Raw genomic sequence first — 20,385 nt, forward strand, 5'->3', positions numbered from 1 at the left:
CCACATCTCTCAATGGTTTAGGTCCTAGATATATTAAATGTGGATTATCCAATTGTACATTTTTAAATAAAGCCTGCATATTGAACATCACCATTTCCACAGAGTTTTTCATTTTCGCTAGACTAATTATACTGACAGAGGTGGAATTAATAAAATAAAGGGGAAATCTTCAAGTAGTTCTGAGTGAAGGTTCATTCATGGCACCAGATCCCAGCCCTCATTCTAACTGACCTGGAAGCACAAAGCTGGAGGAAACTGCCAGGTCAAAAAATAAAATAAGGAATTATTGTAAATGTTTTTAAGATCGAGTGTACCAATGCAGTAACAGTTTTAAACACATTTTGAAATAAATGGATTAATATTCAAAGCAATTTGAGCAGGTAGGAAAGGCCCCTCCCAACAAATCACAGCGGGCTGGCCTCCGATATTCAGTGGTGTATAACCAGGCAGTGCTACTGAATATCACAACTAACTACTAGCCATCATAAATTTGGGCAGGAGAGGGCATTATTGAGGTGAAGTCAGGGACAAGCCAGCAGTTATGGGGGTATCAGTGATATTCAATGCCAGTGCCCATATAGCAAATTAGACAGATAGGACCACACAAAACACAGTCCTAACTTTGTGGGTGCCTTTGAATATCAACAGGCACCCACATAATTTCCAGGTACTGGCCTATAGTCTTCAATCTGCTCCCCACCTTCTTGACCCCCAATAGGATCTGACTCCTCTCCCAAACCTCTATCCAGAGAAGCACTCCACAACCAGAAAAGCACTTCCCAGACTGATCTGACCTAACCTTCCAACTTCCCCAACCAGAACCCCCCCCCTATATCCAAGTAGTACCCCCCACCTTATTCCTACTTATCTCTGGTGGTCCCGTGGGAAGGCGGGCAGAAGCAAACCTCACTTGCTCCTGCCCCTTGTTGGTGGAAAAATGACAGCTGCAACCTCTAGCATTGGGGTTGACCTAAGAGTAGTACCATGAGACATGGGGGCCATCTCAGGAGTGGAATTAGATCAGTTTAGGGGATACTTCTCTGGTCTGGGGTATCAGGAGGTGGGTTGGATCAGTTTGGGGTGTGCTTCTTTAGTTGGGAAGGTCGAGGGGGTTGGATCATGTTAAGGTGGATGAGGGGACCTTGTATCCCCTTGGGCGGATCCTGGACAATATTTAACCGGTGGCCAGCACATGCCTTACAGGACGGGGATAGGTGGAACTGGGTGGGCCTGGGGGGGTGGGTCTAGGGGTCCAGATTTTCTGATTGGAAAATCTGGCAACCCTACTTTAACATGTATGGTTAATAACTATTTTGGAAAAGAAGTATTTACAACACAATGCCATTCTAAAAATTCAGTATTATACTGTAGAAAACTTATCATACTATACCTTCAGAATTCTTATATAAAAGCATATGGAACACTAGTGCAACTTCCCAAAAGAACAAACAGTAATCCATAACTGAAATCAAAAGAAAGGCATCACTGAAGACATAATTTTCTATATATACATTAAAAATTATAACATACAGCAATAAATGATAATGCAATAACAAACAGACTAAAAGGTCATCACTTCCTGTCCTACCTTTATCACATTGTGTAATAGGAATTTTGTACCATTAGGCCCTACTCAGCAAAGTATATCAGGTTACTGTCAAGCTTAGTGCTGCTCCTCCCTTAAATGTCCCAGTAATGAGGGTTCTCCTGGCAGATGAGTCCTTGTGGATCCTCTTTATTTTGTACACAGCAGTATTTTAACAGTATTTTAACAGTTAATTCACCATATATTATAATTCAGTGGAGGAAGACTCCTATAAATTCCCAGGCTTTAAGCCCCCTTCCCTAGCAGACATCACAGCTGCCTTAGGTCAAAGATGGAGAGAACCTTGCAGCAAGTCTTATCAAAGGTTCATACGGTGTTTCAGATCCCATTTGTGACTGTGTTCAATGAATACACCATTTTTGACTCTCAGTTACTGTGCTAGTCCAAATTCAATGCAGGCAAAAAAAGAACAAACAAAAATATGTTTCCACCCATCCCTTTTTGTCTGTCAGAATTTTTAAAATGTAAAATCTGGTAACCCTAGGTAACCATTCATCCAAAAGAAATTCAGTGCAATAAGGACTGGGGCCGAAGATAAAATGCCTTCTCCCCCCCATCTAAAAGTTCCCCCTCCCCTTTTTTTGCCTGTCAGAAATAAAAAAAAATGTGACCAAATACTCCCCCACCAGAATTTAAATTGGGTCCAAAATTCAAATTTCCCACCAGAATTCAAATCTCTGACCAACAAACTTTCCCACCACATTTCAAATCTGTGACCAATGAACTTTCACACCAAAATTCAAATTCATGACCAACAGTCCTCCCTGTACTCAATCAGGTCAGTGACCCACTATATATAAAGACAACCTGCAGATCTCACAGCATACTCTGAAGAAAGCCATAGCATGATGGCTGAAACATTGGTTCTACCTACCCAGATGTGGCGAGACCCGGAAAACAGCAACAATCAGAACAAAAATATACCTTTTATAAGAGGACTGCCCTAGAGGTATATGTTTGTTTCTTTGGGTTTTTTTTGCCTTTAAGAGCATAAGAGTTGCCATACTGGGACAGACTGAAGATCCATCAAGGCCAGTATCCTGTTCCCAACAGTGGTCAATCCAGGTCACATGTACATGGCAAGATCCCAAAAGAGTAAAACAAACTGCAGACCTTATGGCATACCCTGAAGAAAGCCACAGCATGATGGCTGAAACGTCAATTCTACCTACCCAGATGCAGTGATACCCCAAAAAACAGTAACATCAGCCGCAGCAGCCTATGAGATCATGCTGCTTATCCTAGAAATAAGCAGTGGATTTTCCCAAGTTCATCTTAATAATGGCTTATAGGCTTTTAAAAAAATTATTATTCAGACAAGCTAACTGCTTTCACTACATTTTCTGGCAATGAATTCTGGAGTTTAATAATACTTTGAATGAAGAAATATTTTTCCCAATTTGTTTTAAATGTACTACTTCTTCATTGCGTGTCCCCTAGTCCTAGTAATTTTTGGAAAGAATAAACAAGCAATTCACATCTACCCATTCCACTCAGTATTTTATAGACCTCTATCATATCTCCCCTGAGCCATCTTTTCTCCAAGCTGAAAAGCCCTATTCACTTTAGTTTCTTCTCACAGGAAAGTTGTCCCATTACCTTTATAATTTTTGTCGCCCTTCTGTGTACCTTTTCAAATTCTGCTATATCTTTTTGAGATGTGGTGACTAGAATTGCACACAGTATTCAATGGCATATCTGATTTTCCCTCTCTCCATCCATATGTCTAACAGTTCTCCCTCGTGTCCCTTCCTCCCTTCTGTCATCCAATGGTTCCCCTGTCTAGATCTACACCCCTCCATACTGTCTAGCTTAACACTTTATTTGGCACTGTTGCTCAGAAGCAACGTGTTTTCTATGGGAAATCTGCATCTCCAAATACCTGTTACTTGGCACTATTGCTCTCATTCAACATCAAGTTACGTAAAGCAGCTGTTTTACCATCTGCCAATTAAATGGTTAACAATTGTCTCTCTTCAAAGGCTGAAGCAATTTCTACATTCTGCTTGTAGCTGACCCTGAAGTCTTCCTTTTGTCGTGTTCGCCCATGTGGAAACAGGAAGTTGCATCACGTGGATGGGGAGAGATAAAGGAAAGGTTTCCAGGTCAGCCGCAAGCAGCGTGTAGGAATTGCTGCTACTGCTGTCAGTGACCCTTTAATAAGGTTATCAGATTTTCCATCTGGTAAAAGAGGACACGTGGCCTCGCTCCGTTCTGCCCCCAGGTCTGCCCTGTTATGCCCCTAGGTCTGCCCCATTCTGCACTCCAGTCCCAGCTCTGATCTCACCAGCTTTTCAAAACATGGACAAAGTGCTGGGTTTTGAAAAACTGTCCGGACGAACCTTGATTAACATAAATCTTATATACAGACAGACGTTAAATTCACTATAGATGAGATTCATTGGAAAGTGTTGGACTGGGTGTGATTGGGACCAAAAGGAGTCAGTGATTATTAAATTACAAGAAACATTGGATATTTGAACTCAATACTATGACCCATAATGGATTGAATGAAAAGTGTGAATTGTTCACTTTAATGTGAGTTGATTGGTAAACACCACCACCATTTTGGGAGCTAAACAGAATGAAAGCTGCCCATGCTACCCTGTGCCTTGAATATTGAATAAAATTTAATATTTAGTTATTGTCAGGCGAAACATGGTACTATGTTGAATGATAATCAAAATCTAAATGAATTGGAGAAAAATTAAACTCAATTCACTAACTTTATATTATAACAAATAAAGTGAATTAAATAATTATATAAGTACTTAAAAATAATTAAAAAAATGATATTAAGAGTGCTCAGTGTGGTATCTTATTCAAAACCAGCAGGTTAGTAGAATAAAGATATATTATCTTTGCATCATTGCATTCACCTACCTACCAGCCCTGAACACCTTGTTAAATATGAACTGTTCAAGCAAATATATAGTAGTGAATGTATATAAATGAATACTTAGCTGAATACAAAAGATGCCAATTTGACTGATGGATATTAAAAAGTTCACCACTATCAGATGTATTTTCTCAAGATGATCAAAGCAATATTCTTAAGGGCTGCTCGTAGATATTAGAAGTCGTGCAATGAGATACTCCATGTTGTTATAGCTGGTAGGAAAATAGTGGCAATAAAACAAGTGAGTCCCCAAAACAACCACAAAAACTTAACAAAAATCAACGAGTAGCTAAAATTCCTTAATCTGAAAAAATGTCCAACAGCTATAACAACATGGAGTATCTCATTGCACGACTTCTAATATCTACGAGCAGCCCTTAAGAATATTGCTTTGATCATCTTGAGAAAATACATCTGATAGTGGTGAACTTTGTAATATCCATCAGTCAAATTGGCATCTTTTGTATTCAGCTAAGTATTCATTTATATACATTCACTACTATATATTTGCTTGAACAGTTCATATTTAACAAGGTGTTCAGGGCTGGTAGGTAGGTGAGTGCAATGATGCAAAGATAATATATCTTTATTCTACTAACCTGCTGGTTTTGAATAAGATACCACACTGAGCACTCTTAATATCATTTTTTTAATTATTTTTAAGTACTTATATAATTATTTAATTCACTTTATTTGTTATACTATGTTGAATGGTGCCATTCTTATGTGTATGCTTTTTGATCTATGTTTTTAAAAACTCATATAAGTGATCACATTATGCAATATAGGGGTCCTTTTACTAAGGCGCACTAGCCGTTTTAGTGCATGTTAAATGCTAAAATATACATTATAGTCTATGGACATGTTAGCGGTTAGCGCATGCTAAAACAGTTAGCATGCCTTAGTAAAAGTATCCCATAAGGACATAAAGGGATCAATGAGGAAAAAATTATATTGATGTCAATACAAATTTGTTTGAATATCTTCCGATGAGATAACTATTTTTGAAGTATACATGAGAGTATTTTTGTGGTACTCTGATTTACATATTAAAATCACCTGTATATAATTCACATGTCTAAATCAGTTATTTATATAGAGTAAACTTTACTAAAATCACCTCCAAAATCCTTTAAATTAGTACTTTCCAAACCTCTGTTGGTATTTGTATTATTTGATTTGCAATGAGGAACTTAAGGGCTTTAATTTCTACAAAATAATTTCCTTGTTTCTATAGATGGTCTGAGATAAGAAGGCTTCCTGAAACATCATGAATTATGCTCATCCAACAGTATTCCCCAAAATATCCAAAATGTGCAAAGACAATTACTAAAATAGAAAGCATACTACCAGTGTAAATTAGATATTGAAACTATAAATATAGTACTAATATGTCTAGAAAGAAAGCACTTTGTTTTAGAAGATGCAAATATAAAAGCAATTTTTGACAGGTTATAAGTCACATGAAGTATTTCTCAAGCTTGAATGCAGAGTACAAATTCTTTTACCTTGTCAATAGTCTGCTTGCAGGTTCTGCACTCAGTTCCTTCATACATGGCTTTGTAACTTACGTTAAAGCTCCACACTGCTGTGAATCTGAACTTTCAAAAGATTTTAGCACAATGGAAACTGGTAGTAAAGAGATGACCTATATTACTACTGTGTAGCTATAACCTTGAGAATTTCCACCCGATACTGATTTTCTTTCGTGCATGACTCACAACAGGAAAAACCCTGAATCCTCATAAGGCTTTTTGCTAAAACGCATGAATAATAATTTTACATTTTTTCACTAATTCTAAAATACCACAAATTTACTCATGATGATTTGCATTTGAGGCATGTTTCACATATATTTTCTGGGTCCTGAAAATTGGAAAGCAGACAAATGAGGCTCAAGAAAAAAAGAATAAAAGACTTAATTTAAGAACATAAGAATTGCTGCTGCTGCTGGGTCAGGCCAGTGGTCCATCGTGCCCAGCAGTCCACTCACGCCGCGGCGGCCCTTAGGTCAAAGACCAGTGCTCTAAATGAGTCTAGCCTTACCTGCGTACATTCTGGTTCAGCAGGAACTTGTCTAACCTTGTCTTGAATCCCTGGAGGGTGCTTTCCCCTATAACAGCCTCTGGAAGAGCATTCCAGATTTCTACCACTCTCTGAGTGAAGAACTTCCTTACATTTGTATGGAATCTATCCCCTTTTAACTTTAGAGAGTGCCCTCTCGTTCTCTCCACCTTGGAGAGGGTGAACAATCTCTCTTTCTCTACTAAGTCTATTCCCTTCATTAACTTGAATGTTTCGATCATGTCCCCTCTCAGTCACCTCTTTTCATGGGAGAAGAGGCCCAGTTTCTCTAGCCTCTCACTATATGGCAACTCCTCCAGTCCCTTAATCATTTTTGTTGCTCTTCTCTGGACCCTTTCGAGTAGTACAATGTCCTTTTTCATATACGGCGACCAGTGTTGGATGCAGTATTCCAGATGGGGGCGCACCATGGCCCAGTACAGCGGCATGATAACCTTCTCCGATCTGTTTGTGATCCCCTTCTTAATCATTCCTAGCATTCTGTTCGCCTTTTTCACATCGCGCAGATGGCTTCATTGACTTGTCTACAAGTACTCCCAAGTCTCTTTCCTGGGGGGTCTCTTGACATCCTGTATTTGTGTATAAGATTTTTGTTACCGACATGCATCACCTTGCACTTATCCACATTGAACCTCATTTGCCATTTCGTGGTCCATTCCTTGAGGTTTCCACTGTGGCCTAGAGCCAGGGCCAGATTTAGATGAAAAGAGGCTCTAGACTATTCCACTTCTGAGGCCCTTTCACCTCCCATAAGTTTGTAAATTACATGAGAGATAATAAAATACATCATTATTATGATATATAGTTTCAAGTTCAAGTTTCAAGTTTATTAAAGATTTGTTTGACCGCTTAATCCAATTTCTAAGCGGTTAACATAATAAAATTACACAAAAACAGGTTAAACATATTAAAACAGGGAAGACAAGTGACTTACACAAACATACGGCAACAAAAGGACAGATGGAGAAGAACTACAATAAATATAGGATAGGTAAGTCATAAATGAAACATGTTGTTATTGGTACTAACCTTTATAAAAAATGTGACACGGATAATAAATAAAAAAAAGTCGAGAACACTTATTTGGACATTTATTCTCAGCACCATATATAGTACTTGTAACAATAACTAATCAAACATAACACACAACATTGCCCCTTCCTATGTCCATAGTGCCCCCAGTGCGTCCTTCCTCACCCCTCTCCGATGCCCGCCTGCCTCCCATCCCCCTTCCATTGAACACCCCCCCTGTGCCATCCTGCCTGCCTGCCTTCCATTAAACCCCCCCCCCCACGATGCCAGTCTGGGCCGCCCTGTCTTGACGGATCCACGTTTTGCCTTTCTCCCCGTGGGGCTGGGCTTTGCCCAGCTATTTCCGGACGGATGTCTTTCCCTCCCCGATCCTCCTCCAAGGGTAAGAAAAAGAAAGGGAGAAGCCGAGTCGGCGCCCCGTTGCGGCCGGAGCCGGTTCCGATCCCGAAGCGTAGAATTTCTCCTTATTTTCGGTTCAGTGTTTTAGTGTTCACTGTTTTTAGAATAGTGTAATTTTAATTTTGCTAACAATTTGAATGTAGGCCCCTCTTGATCTTGAGGCCATAGGCTGAAGCCTAGTTAGTCTATAGGAAAATCCGGCCCTGCCTAGAGCACTAAATGCTCCGACGAGCATAGAATTCTATGAGCATCGGGGCAGATTCGGAGTATTTAGTGCTCCATTGCACATTAGAAACCTCTACCGCACCTACTTTTTATGTTCCTAAATCTAAGAAATTAGTGAAATTTTGAGTTAAAATTTATGCACTCAGCCCTAGTAAATTTTCAAAGAGGCCAATTTATGAGCATAAATTCTTTCAATATCAGGCCCTACTATTTTTCTATGCATTGAGGCTGTTTTCATGTTTTCTATACCTCACTAAGGGGTCCTTCTACTAAAATGCATTTGGTTTTAAGTTGCTATATTGCCCAAAACTAATGCTACATCAAGAAAGGGTGGTTCCATTATTTTTTTATTGCAGGTTGTGCATTAACATTCAGATTAATGTAGAGCACTTGCTCTCAGTTAATTAATGTAACGCTATAGAAATGATAAGTAGTTGTCTGTTGACTTAGGGACTTTTATTTCTGTAGAATTGTTACAGTCTACTTTGAAGTCATTTCAGCAATCCTGGGCTTCTATTCCTTTGATTGAATTGCAATATAAACTGCTGATGCGTGTTTACATTTCCCCTTCTAGGGCTTATCGTGCGGCCCTTCGTCCAGATTCTTGTTGTCCCAAATGGGGAGGGGGGGAGTGAATGCTACCTTGGGGCATATGTTTTATTTTTGTCCTGCTTTGTTGAGATTTTGGAAAATTCTTCATCGCCATATTGCACACCTTTGGAATACTTGTTGTCTGCCTCATCCGAAGATGCTGTTTTCTACTTTAATTTTGACTCATCCTATACCGAGAGGTCTCTTTTTGAAGCGTGCATTATTGTTGGGGAAAAAGTCCATTTAGGTTCATTGGATGGCTGTCACTCCCCCAACATACCTAAATATATATTATAATTTTTATATAGAATTTGTGGCACTTCCTCACTTGCTGTCCTGCTGCTCCATGCCCTTTTTTTGGGTGGGGGGGAGGGGGGTTTGTTGTAAAAAAAAAAAAACTTGGTCTGTGTTGCTTGTTGTTATTCTGCTTTTGGATTGTGTTTTTGACCAATAAACAGTTTTGAACATAAGCGTAACTTGAAGCTAACTTTTCAACTGAAAATTAATCTTAATTTAAGTTCCTAACTCTGGCTGAAAATAGAATTCAAATTTATGATCTTAACTTATGAGCATATATTTAAAAGCTAAGCATTTTCTACATATTGGGCCCATAAAAAATAGTAAAAATAAAGAGTGTGTACCACATAAACTTTCTGTTCCTGAGGAAAAAAAACCCCAGATATAAAAGATAATTGTGAAATGTGGTACTTAGCACGTTTATCTTGATAAGGCCAGTTCTAAGTATTTGTCAGTTAAAACCACAGCAAACTGCTTTTAGTACAATCACTAATGGCAGAACTACGTTTTCACCTGTTTTTAGTAGACTCAGAAGAAATGGTGCTGACCTAATTTGAAACAAACATTTAAAATGTAAGCCTATAAGATAGCTCAATTGATTTTGACAATAACATAGTAAATGACAACCTGAACGGTCCATCCAGTCTGCCCAATAGTCACACTCATTATATATATTCATGATTAAATTGTCTTTTCTTAATATTTCTGGGCAATAGACCATAGAAGCCCACTCCAGCCTATCCTAACCATAAAGTCACTGGAGCTCCTCCTAAACCAAATCAACATATTTAGGACACAGACCATGCAGGATTGCCTAGTACCGGCCTTAGTTTGCTTTATGCCATTCATTTCTAATTAGAGATCCTCTGTATTCATCCCACGCTTTTTTAAAATTCTGTCACTGTTTTCGTCTCCACCACCTCCTTCAGGAGGGCATTCCAGGCATCTACCACCCTCTCCATGAAAAATAATTTCTTAACAGATTTTACATCCTTTTAATCAGGATGTACAAAAGGGCTCCTCAAGCAATGATTGTTTTTGGCACCCCTGTAAGGTGCTGCATACTGATAGATTCACAGACTGACTCAGAGTGATGTGGCACTTCCCTAGGTTTGGCACCCAGGATGGTTACCTTTCTTGCCCTCTCTTTGCAATAGCTCTGCTTTTCACCAATTCAGGTACAGGGTTATCAGCCGACTCAATATTTTCTAAACGGGTTGATGAAATTCTGGTTTCCCTAAGACAAAACCAGGACTGGCTCAGCCCATGCAGGGAAAAATAAAGCCAGCTGGCAATCCTCTATAGGTCAGTAGCAACTGAAACTCATTTTCATCTAAGCGGGGAGTTATCAATGTGGGGTACCATTAAGATGGTATTTTAGCACGGGTCCCATTTTATACAACGAGACCTAGTTACTAATAATAACTGGGGTTAACAGTAAAATAACCCTTCTTAACAGTAACCTGTATTGATAAATTCACCCCTAAATATCTTTAAATACCTTCAAAAAATAAATACACATGTGTCATGTCTTTTTCAGTGGAAGAAGGCTCTCAGAGGAGGGGGTGAGTCATAGGATGAGGGTGAAAGTGGAAAGGGTAACATAAGGAAATATTTCTTTACAGAAAGAGTAGTGAATGCATGGAACAGCCTCATAGTGAATGTGTGATGACAAGACCATCGTCACAATTCAAGAAGGATGGGACAAGCACTGAGGATCTCTGAAGAAGAAGAAGGGGCTAAAGAGGCTAGGATATTGGTTTAGGTGGGCAGACTGGACAGGCCATATTGTCTTTTTCCTGCCCTCATTTTCTCTGTTTGTCTCTAAAACCATGATCCATGTGAAATGAGTTGTTGATCTCAGACCACATTACAAAAAAATGATTACTAGATTCTTTATATACCACTTTTCTATGGTACAATCAAAACAGAACAGTTTAAATGTTGCTTTCAAGCACTTTCTCTTTCCTTACCTAGTAGGCTCACAATCTGTTTTTTGGTTTTTTTTCTTTTTTTGGGGGGGGAGGGGGGTTTATGTACATGCAGCAATGGAAGGTCACAAGGAGCCAAGGTGGGAATTGAACCCAGTTCCCCAGGTTCTCAGCCCACTTTTCTAACCATTAGGCTACTTTTACATGTACAATAGGGCAGTATAATACCCTCAGTGGCAGTCACAACAGAGAAGCAAAGGACTGAACAGTCATAAGAACATAAGAATAGCCTTACTGGGTCAGACCAATGGTCCATCAAGCCTAGTAGCTCGTTCTCACAGTGGCCAATCCAGGTCACTAGTAACTTGCCAAAACCCAAGGAGTAGCAATATTCCACGCTACCGATGATCCAGGGCAAGCAGTAAATTCCCCCATGTCTTAATAACAGACTATGAATTTTTCCTCCAGGAATTTGTTCAAACCTTTCTTAAAACCAGCTACGCTATCCGCTTTTACCACAACCTCTGGCAACACGTTCCAGATCTTAACTATTCTCTGAGTGAAAAAATACTTCCTCCGATTAGTTTTAAAAGATTTTCCCTGCAGTTTCATCGAGTGTCCCCCTAGTCTTTTTAATTTTTGATGGAGTGAAAAATCGATCCTCTTGAACCCGTTCTACTCCACTCAGGATTTTGTAGACTTCAGTCATATCTCCCCTCAGCAGAATTGTTCTTTTATCTTTAAAGGTGCTCCCTTAGATCAAATATGGCACACATTAGCGGGGAAACAAGAGGAATACTTGCATTTCCAAGGCTATAAAACTAGAAAAAAAACCACTGGAAAAATTAACTTAAGTTTTTCAGCAATGAAATAGGGGTAATGGAAGACCATTTATTTGACCCTACTTTTCTTGGTTGGTTAACAACTGTGGAGGGTCTGTTGCTTTCCTTTTTTTAAAAAAAAAAAAACTGTAGGTGATACAGGATTCACTGGTGTAGGAAACAGGAATTACAGAAATAATAAAAGACAGAATGGTTTTATTCTTTTAAAAAGTGTAAGTTTACATGAAAATATACAGGACGCAAAAGAAAGGAGAATACAGGATGGGGCACAATATGACGAAGTAGAAATAACCAAGTCAGCATGTTAAAGAATCTGTGTAGACAAGTAGGAGGTAAATGCTCCTTGTGAACCTGGGCAAGCCACTTGGTCCCCCATTGCCCCAAGTTTATTTAGATAGATTGTGAGCCCGCCAGGACAGACAGGGAAAAATGCTTGAGTACCTGAATAAATCCATGTAAACTGTCTGAGCACCCCTGGGAGAACAGTATAGAAAACTGAATGAATTAATAAATAAATGAAAGCTAGTTCATATGAGATTTTCCATTCTTAAGCAGGAGTCATGGCTATCAGCTACTGAAAAATATTTCCGAAATAGGGACTCCAACGTCTAAAAACTGTGAGTCCGAGAAAGTCAAGAGGCTGGTCGGAGTTCACCAAACCTAATTGAAGCTCAGCCTCAGATGTTCAGAAAAAGAGAGTAAACCAAAAGGATAATAGTCTTCCTTTCCTTCATATGTTTTTCTTAAGTGTTAACCTTGATAGACTCTTGTAACCACAAGAGGCATAAACCACATTTTGTTGTAAAAAAAAAACACCCTACGTTACATCTGAAATGTTCAAAACAGGTTAACTGAATTTGGTTTCCCATTTAACAATTCACAAATGAGAGACAAGCACAAAACAAGCAAGTAAGTTATGTTTTGTTTCATTTCTGGTCAACTAGAATTTGCTTAGTCCATCAAGCAATTCACTTTGCCATTCACAATATTATTTAATCAGTAATGGAATACAGAAAAAAAAAGATCATTCGTTTTCCTAAAACTTCTTCACGTTCCATTTACAATTTCTTTTCAGTCAATGTTCGGTTTAACATTGATTTAATATTTTCAGACCATCATTTCCTATTTTAGGATAGAAACAAAAGTGGTATTACCTGAGGATCCAGCAATGCATTCTGTCCTTGCCTCTCTTTCCTTCAGCACTCTGGTAGCAGCATCTCCTCTGCTTATCACTTTTGTTAGATGTCCACACCCTTCTTTGAGCTATCTCTCTATGAATCTAGAACACAGAAATAGAAAGGCTTGTAAATGTGGAAACATCTGAAACAGTCTTTTTTTTTTTTTTTTCTTATGCAGACTTCTTGTATGAACTTCATTTTCATGACCTATGCAAATGTATATTTAAGCAGGAGTATAAAAAAATATTTTTACCTGTCCCGGTAGTGTTTGGGGCTCCGGGGTGGGGGTGGGGGGTGGTACTGCAAATTTTGGACTGATCCAGTCTGAATTTGGTCCAGGACCCTGTGAGACTGCCAGCTGAGCCAGACACAACTTGCCATGAAGATCTGCTGCAAATGAGAGGAACCTGGAAAATGGCCTGCCTCAGGCCTGGCCGCAACAGATCCAGAACATGCGTGGTAGATGCCCAGAGCACCTGTAGGCCCAAAATGAAGCTGAGACTTTCAGTAGCTTTGAGGCTCGGGAAGCTGCCACAACTAGTCTCAGGTGGTTCCAGTGCCAAAGAGGTTCCATACAGACCAAATTGAAGACCAGGAGCAGACTGAAAGGACATTAGGATCCAGGTAAGAGATCCTTTAAGCCTCTAAGTTATTTATTTTTATTTTGAAGTATTGTTTTTGGTCACATCTACTGAGGCTCCAGGGATAATTTACAAAATTGTAACATTTGGTAGCTGGGGTTTCTAGGAGTTCTCTTTAGGTCATGGAGGTCTAAATCTTGAAAAAGCACAGTTACTTACCGTAACAGTGTTATCCAGGGACAACAGGCAGATATTCTCACATGTGGGTGACGTCATCCATGGAGACCGAATGAGGACAGCCTCGCAAGCAAACTTGCTTGTAAAACTTTAAGAAAGTTTGTGACTGCCGCACCACAAATGCGCAAGTGCCTTCCCGCATGAGGTAGGGCGTGCGTCTCCTCAGTTCTCAGTTTTCTGCGGAGCCGACAAGCCACTCGTTTCGATGCTCTATGCTAGACTTAGTTTTACTCGTGCCTTCTCTCACCACAGCTTGTGTATTTTTCTGTACAGGGTTGCTTTGTTTTTTTGCGCATTTCATTTAAAAAAAAAAATTTTTTTTTATAAGTGTCCTTTTCTTCGTGTCACGGCGCGGCCTCAGCCTGAGGGCTTCGATTTAGCCGCGGCTGTTTTCATTCTATGTTATGGCCAGTTACAGGCTTTAAAAAGTATAACCGGTGCCAGCATGCGATCTCCCTCACTGACCCACACAAGTGGTGTGTACAGTGTTTAGGACCTGACCATTGTCCGGAGTCTTGTGCCCACTGTGCTATCCTTCAGCCTCAAGCCCTGAAATGTCGTCGAATTCAGGTAGACAAGCTCTTTGGCAGCATGGATAAGCTCTTTAACTCGATTACAGCCCCTGCCTCGACTTCTACTCCGAACCCAGTGAAGTCTTCTAAGGGCATATCGCTTTTCACTTCGACCTCGCCCTTAATCAAACTTTTCTCGTTTGCAATATCCTTGTCTTCAGGGAAATCACCTAAATCTTCTCCTGAGGAGCCATTATCTTCACTGCCTCCTTCAGGTCAGGTAGCTAAGTCACCTCCTTCAGATATGCCACCCTTGAAACCGGTGGTTTTGAAGCTGCCTAAGAAACATGTCTCAAAATCCAAACCTCTTTCTTCTTCGAGGTTGTCTTTCTCGGAGACTATAGCCGCACAAAATGTACCAGATCCAGTGGTCTCAGTGCCGCTTTTGCAGACTATGATAGAGACTATTCTACATCAGGAGTTCGGTAACGTGCTTGCCAAATTCATTCCTGTCTCGACTCTGCTTCCTGCAGTCCAGCCTGAGCACTCAGCAGTATTACAAGGAGTCGAGTCCTTGGCAGTGCCTCAAGCTCAACTTATCCTCTGTACAGGGAGTCGAGTCCTTAAGAGTGCCTCGAGAGAAGTCAGCCAAATGGTTTGACAACGAACTACTGCAACTCAAACGACAATGCATACATCTTGAAAGAGAATGGAGAGAAGACAACCAAGAACACACAAAAACAACCTGGAGAATACTGAACAAACAATACAAACAAAAGCTAAAAGAAAATCATACTACACCAGTCAAATTGGCACAGAAATCCAAGGCATCAAAAAACTTTTCAAACTACTAAAGGAACTCACAGACACCAAACCCTACCTAGCCACCAAAACCAACCCTCCACCCACAGCAAACCAACTGGCTAAATTCTTCAGAAACAAAATCTCAACAGCCAGAAACACTTTCACCGGGACCCCAAGCCATCTTGACGAAATCTCACTACCACCCATAGAAAAAGAGGCCTACGCAGCAGACAGAAACTGGTCAGACTTCCCAAACTTACAATGGCCCGACCTAGAAAGACTCTGCAACAAATACAATCATGCAGCCTGCGACCTTAACCACTGCTGTTAAAAGCAACCAGCACTAAATTGCGCATCCACCTCATGCGGTGGATCAGTTACATGCTAACAGAGGTTTAATTTCCACAAAACCTATCTGAAATCATCATAACCCCTATCCTGAAAGACCCAAAGGGAGCTACAGATCATCCAATTACAGACCTAAAGCCTCCATACCGCTTTACATCAAGCTAATGGAAGGCCTTGTAGCAAAACCTCTCACTGAATACTTAGAAAACCACAAAATACTCCACCCCTCACAATCAGACTTCAGAGGCAACTACAGCACAGAAACATTACTAGTCTCCCTCCTAGACACAGCCAAACAACACCTAAGTAAAGGCAAAAAATGCTACTCATACAACTCAATCTCACAGCGGCATTTGACCTAGTAGATCACAACATCCTACCACAAACACTGGAGGCAATAGGAATCACAGGCAAAGTCCACAATTAGTTTGAAGGATTCCTCCACTCAAGAAAATACAGAGTTAAAGCAAACAAGGAACAACCCCTGCGGAGTCCCCCAAGGCTCCCCACTATCTCCAACACTCTTCAACCTTTACATAGCCACACTTGGCACACACTTAGATGAACTAGGCATAACTTCATACAGCTATGCAGATGACATCACCATCCTCCTGCCTTTCGATCAAACCAACCCCAACACAATGAACAAACTACACACTGCACTAGAAACAGTGTCAAAATGGATGAGAGACCACAAATTAAAGCTGAATCAAGACAAAACCAATTTCTTACTTCTAGAAAAAAACAAAACCCCAACCATAACAAACCTAGAAATAGACCCCATCACATACCCCATGCAACCCAACCTAAAACTGCTGGGAATAATGATAGACAAAGGCTGCACCATGCAACTTCAAATCAGCAAAACGATCCAGAAGGCATTCGCAACCATGCGCAACCTAAGGCAAATCCAAAAATACTTCAACAACGAACAATTCAAACTCTTGGTACAAGCGCTAATCCTAGGACTACTGGACTACTGTAACATCCTATACCTGTCATGCCAAACCAACATGCTAAAACAATTACAAACAGTCCAAAATACAGCTCTTAGACTGATTTACTCGCTGAAAAAATATGACCACATCACCACTGGCTCCCAGTACAAGCATGCATACAATACAAATTCTACTGCACCCTATTCAAAGCCCTAAATGGAAACGGACGAAGCTATCTGAGCCTGATCAGGAAAAACACATCCAGACCAAGGAGAACTCATGCACATTTCACCCACCCCCCAATCAAAGGTATACAAAGCAGAAAAATATATGACAGACTATTAGCCACCAAAGCAGTGAAATTAAACCGCCACCTCTCCAATCTGCTGACTATGATGCCCAACTACAAAACATTCAATAAAGAACTTAAAACTTTTGTATTCAAGAAATTTGCCAAATGATCTAACTAAACCTGATTGACGCCTACTACATCTATTAACCAGGCCAACTCTTGTTGTAAACCACCTAGAACTGAAAGGTATTGGCGGGATCAAAGACACTAATGTAATGTAATGTAATATACAAGGAGTCGAGTCCTTTACAGTGCCTCGAGATCCTTCATTACAAGGAGCCGAGTCCTTTTTGGTATCTCATCCTCAAACTCCGTCTACCAGTTCTTCCTTTTCACATAAGGCCCTTTACGAGGCATAGGACGATGACTCCTCGACATTTATCTTCCAGACTGGATCTGACTCAATCATGGGACCGTGATTCGAGACTTTCTTCTCCACATCATATGTCAAGGCATTCATTGAGACCTAGGTCTTCTTATTGAGACAGGTATCGTTTATCCAGGCATCGAGACTCAGCAACGTCAGGATGCTCTCATTCAACTTTGTCGCAGTGTCATCCCTCACTTTACTTTCAGCGAGACACATGATGGTTCTCCTAGGTCACATGGCCTCTACAGTTCACGTGACTCCTTTTGCCAGACTTCGCGTCAGAATTCCTCAGTAGACCCTAGCATCTTAGTGGGTGCAGGCTTTTGACCCACTCTGTCAGCACATTACAGTGACTTCTTCATTGAGGCAGTATCTCCACTGGTGGATGCTCTCTTCCAATCTCTCCGGAAGTTTACTGTTTCAAAGGCCCCCTCATCAGAAGGTCCTCATGACAGATTCCTCAATCTATGCTTGGGGAGCTCATCTCCATACTCAAGGCCATTGGTTCACTACAGATCGTCAGTGTCACATAAATCTGTTGGAACTCAGAGCGATCTTCAATGCTCTCAAAGCTTTTCAGCATCTTCTCCACGATCAAATAGTCCACATTCATACAGACAATCAAGTCATCATGTACTACGTCAACAAGCAGGGAGGAACAGGATCTCTCCCTCTCTGCCAGGAAGCTGAAATGTGTGGAATTGGGCAATCCTTCACAACACCTTTCTAAAAGCAGTCTATATTCAAGGAGAGAAAAACTGTCTGGCGGACAAACTGAATCGTCTGCTCAACCTCACGAATGGGCACTCAATTCCTCGCCTCTCCACATTTTTTCTCAGTGGAGGACTCCTCAGATAGATCTATTTGCATCTCCCCACAACAACAAACTGTCTCAATTCTACTCCAGGATATACTCTCCTCATCGCCTCGAGGCAGATGCTTTTCTTCTGGAATGGACGCATCAGTTTCTGTATGCATTTCCTCCATTTCCTCTCATTCTCAAGACATTTGTCAAACTCAAACATGAACATGCCATTATGATTCTGATAGCTCCTCGGTGGCCCAGACAACATAAGACTTAGAGGTCGAGGCCGTCCCCGAAGCCGAGGTCGAGGCCTTGTCAGCCGGCTGATCCATCGTGCCAAAAAGTTGGAGGAGCTTGGCACGGCGCCAACGAGGGTAGCACAGCACGAACAAGCGTCGGGACAATGTTCAGGACCCAGGCAAACAATACACCCACTATGAGGATCGGTGATTGAAAGGGTCTTGTTGCACTGGCTACACTTTTTGAACGGTTAGAGGCCGGGACATAGAAAAAACGAAGGCCAACGTACCGAACGAGGTGAGCGGCCAGGCCTAGGCTGTATGCCGCTGCCGGAAGAAAAAAAAAAAAATAAATAAAAGGTTTTGTTTTTTTTTTAAAATTATTGTTTAAGAAAGAAAAGCACAAAGAAATGCGAGCACAGTGACTAATAAAATAAAAAAGCCGCGGTGAGAGAAGGCAACGAAGGCTGCAGAGCTAAAAGAAGAGGACTTCTCGGTTCCGCGGAAAACGTTGAACTGAGGTACCTCACAGGAGACACGCGCCCTAACTTGGGCAGGAAGGCACTCGCTCATGCGCAGTGCAGCTCGGAAGCTCTTACAAAGATCTTCAAGGCTGTCCACTGTGGGGCTCCGTCGGTGACGTCACCCACTGTTGAGAATATGCTGCCTGCTTGTCCTGGGATAATGGTGAGTTCAATTTAAAGAAACAAATCGATTCACCGAATTTGTGTAATTGTTTTGGTCCATGTGATCATATGAAAAACTCTCATACACAGAATGACACTTACACAGCAGAACAAGAGATAATTTATAGGGTGTGATTTTTTTTTAAGCGGTATTGAGATTGTCTTGGTTCGTGGTCGACAGCAGGTTTGTTAGGGCAATCGCTACATTTTTGGCAGTTTTCTCTATTACTGTGTAGCATCCTTCCCGCCGATATATTACCCTTGCTTTACCCAAGAGGGCACTATGTGCAAGTTCTCAGCGCTGTCACAATTGAAACTTAAAGCTTTCTTCCTCTTTTCCTTCTGCCCTCCCCAACCCGGGAGTTTTGCCTCACCTCCCGTATAAGCATGCGGAGGCGCCAAGGCTTAATACCAGCGGGGCGCATGCGTACTGCCTTCAAACAAGCGGAGGCACCAAGGCGTAATACCAGCGGGACGAACAGAGCGTCTCCATGGAGATACGGAAGGACGCACTGGAAGGGCAGTCCCAGCTCGGCTCCCGGGAAAGTGCAGCTCTTTTCTGCAGGCACGTTTGATTTGTAAGTAACAAATGCCTTCACTTTACTATTCTTCACGTATGCCCGCGCTGTTGCTCTGGAAACCTATTCCAAGCAGGTTTCTCAAAGGCAGGAACAGAGAAAAGTTGCCAGTACTTGAAGTGCTGGTTGTTAACTCTTAGATTTTCCTTTTCTCACTCTCGCCGCGCCCCCCCCCCCCCCTGTAGATTTTTCTCGGCGATATTCAGCATGTCAGATATTTGACGATCTGTAGCCTGGAGGAGTTGCCTAGGCAGTGACCTGAGAACCTGGGAGAGTGGGTTTGGATTCCCACTGCAACTCCTTGTGACTCTGGGCAAATCATTAAACCCTCCTTTGCCCCAGGTACAAACTGAGTGCCTGTATATAATATGTAAAAAGCTGCTTTGATTGTAAACACAGAAAAAGGTGGTGTATCGAGCCCTTTTCTCCCCGTTGTGTTTCACTAGGGAAGGTGATTTATTTTCTGCCCTACAAATAAAATACAAGATTCTAATTGTCTTACGTTTTGGACTGATACAACAAGTTGAATCTCTGGAGCGAGATGCATGAGTAATTTGCAGTTATCCCAGGACAAGCAGGCAGCATATTCTCTACATGTGGGTGACGTCATCTACGGAGCCCCGAGCGGACAGTCTCTCAAGCAAACTTGCTTGAAGATCTTCAAGCTTGCGAGTGTACCGCGCATGCGCGTGTGCCTTCCCGCCCAAGTCAGGGTGCACGTTTCCTCAGCGTGGCCTCAGTTCTTAGTTTTCTGTGGAGCCAGAAGCCCTGTTCCTCTGCTCTGCACGATCGCTAAGTGCCTCTTGCACCGCGGCTTGCTCTTTTTTTGTTTTAAAATCGGGTGAGTCGC

General features: G+C 41.2%; 2 protein-coding genes across 14 annotated transcripts in view; one reads left to right on the top strand and one right to left on the bottom strand.

Annotated features, from left to right (window-relative positions):
* The window catches only part of LOC117346864 (interleukin-23 receptor-like), a 104,726-nt gene extending 85,281 nt beyond the window's left edge, over nucleotides 1-19,445 (bottom strand). For 10 of the 12 annotated variants that reach the window (XR_004536669.1, XM_033917040.1, XM_033917039.1 and 7 more), the window contains exons 1-2: nucleotides 13,062-13,186; nucleotides 1,391-1,462 (exon numbers count right to left, since the gene is read on the bottom strand). Coding sequence is in view for 11 of the 12 variants with exons in the window: in XM_033917040.1 (XP_033772931.1) it covers nucleotides 1,391-1,460 (70 nt within the window). In the remaining variant the exon portion in view is untranslated. The other 2 variants (XM_033917042.1, XM_033917043.1) reach the window with 2 other exon arrangements.
* C12H1orf141 (chromosome 12 C1orf141 homolog) overlaps nucleotides 19,384-20,385 on the top strand; it is a 63,031-nt gene continuing 62,029 nt past the window's right edge. The window contains exon 1 of one of the 2 annotated variants that reach the window (XM_033917045.1): nucleotides 19,384-19,535. The gene's annotated coding sequence lies outside the window, so the exon portion shown is untranslated. The remainder of the gene's footprint in view (nucleotides 19,536-20,385) is intronic. The other variant, XM_033917046.1, reaches the window with a different exon arrangement.

Source organism: Geotrypetes seraphini, chromosome 12 (genome assembly GCF_902459505.1).
Source record: "Geotrypetes seraphini chromosome 12, aGeoSer1.1, whole genome shotgun sequence".
In the NCBI taxonomy this organism is placed as follows: Eukaryota; Metazoa; Chordata; class Amphibia; order Gymnophiona; family Dermophiidae; genus Geotrypetes; species Geotrypetes seraphini.